This window comes from Bidens hawaiensis, unplaced genomic scaffold, assembly GCF_021521415.1.
Source record: "Bidens hawaiensis isolate Kalapana, Puna unplaced genomic scaffold, B.hawaiensis_p1.1 tig00419376_1, whole genome shotgun sequence".
In the NCBI taxonomy this organism is placed as follows: domain Eukaryota; kingdom Viridiplantae; phylum Streptophyta; class Magnoliopsida; order Asterales; family Asteraceae; genus Bidens; species Bidens hawaiensis.
Genome location: NW_027504840.1, coordinates 1,109,648 through 1,115,934, shown reverse-complemented (window position 1 = coordinate 1,115,934; position 6,287 = coordinate 1,109,648). Strand labels below are relative to the sequence as shown.

The following is a 6,287-nucleotide window of genomic DNA, read 5'->3' as shown; positions in this document are numbered from 1 at the left end:
AACATGACCATAACAAAACAAAAAAAAACAGAAACCGGAAAATGTAACCAAATCGAAACAAAGAAACAACCAAAACCGAATCGAGTAATTGACCAAATTGAAACAAAAAAAAATGAAACCGAAAAACCAACTAAAAATGAACCAAAAAAATCGAAATCGAAAGCGACCGGAACGAGACAAGAAAAACTGGACCAAAAGAAGAAAAAAGCGAACTCGATGGAAATGAAAAAAAAAGAACAAAAAAGCCGAAACCGGGTCAGGTAGAAACGGTTTGGGTCGTTGGCGGGCTGGGTCGGCTTGAAACGTTGTGGGTCGTCGGTAGAGCGGGGGAAGGGTTGGTGGGGGCCAATGTGATTTTTTCGATTCATTGACCAACCAAACACATTATGGATTTGAGATTCCAATTCCAACAAATTCCATTCATAAATGTTTAAATTCCAAATCCAATTCGTTTAGGGTGCGTTCGTTTCGCAAATTTTTTTTAAAGAAATTGGAATTGGAAATGGAAATGGAATTGGAATTGGAATTGGAATTGGAATGAAATGTTTGAAAATCTCTTCATGTGCTTGGTTGATAAATTTGATGGAATCGGTATTTCTAAATTTTGTTCACCTCCCTTCAATCTATAAACATATAATAATAAAAAAATCAAAAAAAATATTAAAAAATTATTAAAAAAAATCAAAAATAAAAATATAAAATAATTAAAACACTAATAAATCACTGATAAACAAATAAAAAGTAGATAATAATAATAATAATAATAATAAATTATTACAAGAAGCATGAACTGTAGCGATTGAAGAAGATGATTTTAGATTGAACCTTGTTTAAGAAAGTGAAGCTACTTACCACTAGGGTAATAGTCAAGAAATGAAGCAAAATCAAATCTGGCTAGCTATGGATGAACGCAGGTGGACGTAACCACAGTGGTGGAGCAGGAGCACGATGGCGGAAGATGACGCTGGTGGAATCACGACCGAGGAGGCACAGTGAAGGAAAAAGGTGAAGAAAAGAGGCTAGGTTAGGGGTTTTGAAATCCCATGAAACTTGGGATTTGATAGGATTTAGTTTCCATTCAAATTCCTTTCTTGATTGAAACGAACATACCATTTCGTGGGATTTAAAATCCCTTTCCGTCGGATTCCAGCCAATTACGCGAAACGAACAAAACGTTAGATTTCAATTCCTATGCAAATTTCAATTTCAATTCTAAAACATTCCACGAAATGAACGCACCCTAAGTCCATGTTTGGGATTGCTTCTTGAAATTGCTTATGGCTTTTTTGAGAGGCAAAATGTCCAACATCACCTAAAAGCTCCAACTTGGTGCTTTTAGGTGCTTATGGAGAGGCATTTTGGATATTTTGCCTCTCCAAAAAGCTATAAGCAATTTCAAGAAGCAATCCCAAATATATGTCAGATTGGATTGGATCAAATCGAATTTGGTTTAACCAAAATCGAATATCGGGTTTTGGGATGGGTTTTTTATTAGCCCGCACGGGCCTTCATGGGCCTAAACTTAAGTCCAAAAACCTAACTAATAATAATAAAAAATAAGCATTAGTAAGTTTCTCTTTGAACAAAATAATACTCCAATAATAAAAATCTGTGTTTGTTGAGGTGAAGCAGAAATGGCGAAGAATTGTGTTTCTCTCCTGGCGTTAAGATTAACAATTGTGGTGTTGTTGCTGGTGGCACCTTCGTTAATTGCCGGATCCGATGCTCCGTTCATCGTAGCTCACAAGAAGGCTACAGTCAACAGGCTCAAATCCGGCGCCGAGAAGCTCTCCGTTTCCATCGACATATATAACCATGGATCTGCGTATGCAATTCAACCTTTTCAATTTCAATTCATCTGCCTGCATGCATGCTTCGATTCATTTTTTATAATTGATTTTATTAATTCCGTCTGATTATAATTACATTCTGAAATTGTTTGATTTATGCCCTAATCAGACTAATTAAGTGCATGCAGTTTTAATTTAATTTAATGTGAAGGATACAATTGGATCTGAAAATTAGTCAGAACCAATTGGCTATGAGTTACTTCTTCTCTCAAACCTTTAGGTTAAGGGTTTAAGTTTAGAATTAATACGATATGTCTGTGGCTGAGGAACTTTAGAATTAATATTCATGGTTACTAGGTTTGCAGTTACTCTTGTTTCTGTTTCAAGCTGAAAATAAAATGCCATCAGCCTTCTTGGAAAATTATTTTTTTAAACATCAAGGCAGTTGGACTTCTGTAACTATCTGTAACGTTTAGATATTGGTTAAGAGTGGGTCAATTTACTTTACTACTTTGGTGTTCGTGTAGTTCATTTGAAGCTTTTTAGCACGCTTTGTATTATATGCGTGCGCCCTTTCTTATTATATGCCTTACGAGCCTTGTTTACTTCTATCGTCCACATTCGTCAGATATGATACAGTTTCCTAAACTAAAATACACAACATGAGATTTGGATTTGGAATTGATATGCTCCATTTGTCTGCTATTTAACCGGACCCTGCGTAATGCATTATCAAGAACCCTTTATCTTAGACTAGTTGCTTTTGAAAACGTAGGTGTATAATGTGTAGAATAATAGTATTCATCCTGTTGTGAAGATGGAGCTGTATTTATTTCTTCTATAAATCAGACCTTTTGAGTTTCAGCATAGGAAACATCTATCGAGAGAAAAAAAAAGAGTATTGTTTTAGTTGTTTATGTTACTTTTGACGAATCTATCCAACTCTCTTACATAATCTCACGTTTCACTGTCTTTTGTATCCAGGAGTGCATATGATGTTAGCCTCACAGACGACGGCTGGTCTCCTGAAATATTCAGCATCGTCTCAGGAAACACCTCAACATCCTGGGAAAGGCTTGATGTGTATGTATCTAATATCCAAAGTCAAGCATCCATTATACTTGGCAAATATTCTTTTAATATATCAGTGTTCGGCTCATTAGCTTAGCTTCATAGGACTAGAGTTTCGTATTCTCTCTCTCTATATATATTGACATACCTGAAAAATCAATCTCAATAAATATCTGTTTTACCTTTACAAAGATGGTGGTTTGAGTTAACTCTCACAATGATTGTGTTTTTGTACCACCAGTGGTGCTGTTCTATCTCACTCCTTTGAGTTGGAGTCAAATGTGAAAACCGTCTTCTATAGCAAACCAGCTGTTATTACATTCCGTGTCCCCACAAAGGCTTCACTGCAGGTTGGTTTTCAAAGTAATCTGATATTTCAGATTTGCTGGTTTTGTATGAGTTCTAAAATACTTTTGACTGCAGGAGGCATTTTCAACCTCCCTCCTGCCTCTTGAAATCCTATCAGATAAGCCTAAAGCTAGTGCACTTCATCTTGTAAGTTTTCTTTTATTGTCAGAAGCAACTTCATTTACCAACTTATAAAATAAAGACTTCATTGATATGCTTTGGTCTTTTAACTGATAATGTACTGATGTGTTTTTTCTTTCATGAATTTGTGCTTGATGGCTGCTACCCGTTCAGGCTAAGGTATGGGATCTTTTTTCTTGGCAATTAACAATTCTGTTTTATGCGGTTGTCGTTCATTTGAATCATAATATGTATTAATTCTGTTCACATTTTGTTTCTTTTAACTCTGCAGAGATTATTGGGTGATTATGGGTCGTTGGTATCTGCAATCTCCATTGTGGTGTTATTTGTGTTCATGGTGGCAACTCCATCCAAGCCCAGTTCTGCAAAGGGAAGCAAGAAGAAACACTGAGATTAGTCTCTACGTTAAGCACTCGGATGCTACTTTTCTCTTTTGACCTTTTTTTATGTATTATGTTTTAAGGAGATAGTTTTGACATTGTAAAAGGCATAAGTTTAACTTATTAGGCCATATGGCTCTAATCAAGTTTTCTTGATGAGCTAGGGAAGTCCACTATACGGTTTTGATGGTTTTAGGTCTAACCGCGAGTCAGGTCATTAGGCCGTTAGTAACGATTTCTTTGGTCATTGTAAATCAAAACTAATGCGTTACTAACGGTTTGGCATTGGCTTGGTTTCTTTGTTATGGCTTTTGCAGCCATTATAAAAATGTGTAAAATATAATCAATCAACAGAAGTGATTATGTTTCAACGCTCAACAAAATCTTTGACTGGCTTGAACACGTGCTCACACTCCTGCAGAGATAGCAAAATGTTCACGCTCGCACTTGTTGGTCGCATCACTTGTGCTTGTTCGGTGCATCCGACGACTCTTCATTGTAGCTCATGAGAAAACCACTCTCAACAGGCTCAAATCTGGAGCCTGAAAACCTTTCTGCGCATATATAATCGTGGATCTGCGTACACAATCGTCTGTTTCTAATTAACCTCTCATTAGGTGCTCCACACTTTCAGTTTATCATCTGTCGTGTTTAGGTTCATATATGTCTTGTTTATAGTAACGTATATATTGACTTGACGTCAGAATTGCTTAAAAAAATAATTTCTAGACACTGGTAACAACTTATGCCTCTTCGATTTGAACTAGGTGTGTTAATTCACAGCCTCCTTTGATCATCAATCTTTTTAAGAAAGCTTCTTTTTGATCCATTTACTCTTTGCTAGTGTTATAAGCTGTTGATATAGGCATGGTTGTTTCATCACCAACAATTGCATAGTTTTCAACAATATAAATTATGCAGATTGAAGTCGGAATATTGATGAATTTAATGTGCCTATCAGAATCTATATTAGTTTTGATGATTTTAACTTTCAAACTGGTTTATGTTAACGTACAATTCCAGAGACAGAGTTTGAATTGTTGTTTTCAGAATGAAATACCTCTGTTCTGTAATGCATATGATCAATTAAACGTTGTTGAGTGAGAGAAATCCATGATTGGTAGCCACTCATGCAAACAACAAATTTGTGAGCTCCATATGAGCAGAATGCACTATGTTATATTGCTATCAATAAAATATGACAATCTAGCTCTGCACATAATATTGTACCACATAAAAACACCTCATAGTCGTTGATGAAAACAAAGAACACATATGACACACAACTCTACCATGATGAAAAGAGAGCATTTCAATTGTCTATGGAACACAATAATAATAATAATAATAATAATAATAATAATAATAATAATAATAATAATAATAATAATAATAATAATAATAATAATAATATAATGATAAGAGCATATTTCATGGAATAAACGGGACAGGCTTAGCACAAGTGGCGACACCGTTGAGCAGATGCTTAGACGCTTTATCATGATTGACGAAACCCATGAACCAGAAATCTTGAGCGTCGACGGTGGAGAGCTGGATGTACTTGTCCATTTGTTTTTTACCAGGCACGGTAAGAGGGTTGACGGTGGCTATCTTCTCCAGGGGGATTATAAGCTTATAATGAATCCAAGACTGCATGCCGTTGGGCTGGATGGAAGACAAGGGGTGGTCGCTGCAGAAGGCAATGTGAATATTGGAAAGATACAAGGTTCCTGCGACAGGGCCCGTGGAGGTAGACAAGTAGCATGCAAAAGTGCGGTTAAGCTTCTCGTGCGGGTAGGTGGTGAAGTTCTGCCTGTACAAGGATTCAAAGCCGCCTTCGGTTAAGGCTTTAGCGGTCAAATTCATCTTGCCCCAAGCGGATTGGGTGACAGATGGACCGGTTTTCACTGAATAATGAATGAATGAGTCAGGTAATGGATCGAATACATATTAGAAAGAAAAGAAAGGAAGGGGGGGTTGCTTACAATTAGACCAGATGTTGGTTGCGGCAGTCTCAGCCTTGTTGCCCCATGAATTAAGCTTCTTGCGGACGTTGTCCATGGCGGGAGGAGGTGGAGGTGCGCCGTATTGAACGTAGGGGTTGGAGCCTGGAGCAGGTTGGACCGGTGTGCCCATGACGTGAGTCCCCCAGGCAGGATTATTATTATTGGATGAAGAAGGTGGTTGTTGGTGTGGATTCATATCGGTTGATTGATTGATGATAAAGATGAAGATTTGATTCGCAAGAGGAATTGAATTAATTTAGGTAATGGTAATGGTAAAGCCAATGCCGATGCCAAATAGGGAGATGGGATGCGAATGTGCAGGGATGCTTCTTTCTTTTTACTTTTTCAAGTCACGGGCAAAAATTTGTCAACGCCAACTAATTCTCCCACATATATATATATATATATATATATATATATATATATATTCTTTCATAAGCATTGGGTTCATAAAATTGGCTCATACCTTTAGCATCTCTTTCCATATCTTTATTTTTAAGAATAAAATAGAAGTTTAATAAGATCAAAGGCGGGTACCAGCTCTCTTTATT

General features: G+C 36.8%; 2 protein-coding genes across 2 annotated transcripts; one reads left to right on the top strand and one right to left on the bottom strand.

Moving 5' to 3' along the window:
- The first annotated feature begins 1,616 nt into the window (after positions 1 to 1,616).
- Positions 1,617 to 3,893, top strand: LOC143608479 (uncharacterized). Its single transcript, XM_077083506.1, has 5 exons — positions 1,617 to 1,825; positions 2,775 to 2,873; positions 3,103 to 3,211; positions 3,285 to 3,509; positions 3,622 to 3,893. Exons 1-4 carry the CDS (start codon positions 1,635 to 1,637, stop codon positions 3,402 to 3,404), a joined length of 519 nt encoding a protein of 172 aa, XP_076939621.1. The 5' UTR covers positions 1,617 to 1,634; the 3' UTR covers positions 3,405 to 3,509; positions 3,622 to 3,893.
- Positions 3,894 to 5,145: 1,252 nt separating this feature from the next.
- On the bottom strand, positions 5,146 to 6,059 carry LOC143608477 (GEM-like protein 5). The gene is made up of 2 exons (XM_077083503.1): positions 5,716 to 6,059; positions 5,146 to 5,637 (listed from the first exon to the last, which is right to left on the bottom strand). The coding sequence occupies exons 1-2, from the start codon at positions 5,930 to 5,932 to the stop codon at positions 5,162 to 5,164; spliced, it is 693 nt and encodes a 230-aa protein (XP_076939618.1). The 5' UTR covers positions 5,933 to 6,059; the 3' UTR covers positions 5,146 to 5,161.
- Positions 6,060 to 6,287: the final 228 nt, after the last annotated feature.

Coding starts and splice junctions, on each gene's coding strand:
- LOC143608479 (XM_077083506.1), top strand. CDS start 1,635: ATGGCGAAGAATTGTGTTTCTCTCCTGGCGTTAAGATTAACAATTGTG. Junction 1,826..2,774: donor ATATATAACCATGGATCTGC/GTATGCAATTCA, acceptor TTTTGTATCCAG/GAGTGCATATGATGTTAGCC. Junction 2,874..3,102: donor TCCTGGGAAAGGCTTGATGT/GTATGTATCTAA, acceptor TTGTACCACCAG/TGGTGCTGTTCTATCTCACT.
- LOC143608477 (XM_077083503.1), bottom strand. CDS start 5,932: ATGAATCCACACCAACAACCACCTTCTTCATCCAATAATAATAATCCT. Junction 5,638..5,715: donor AACCAACATCTGGTCTAATT/GTAAGCAACCCC, acceptor TTCATTATTCAG/TGAAAACCGGTCCATCTGTC.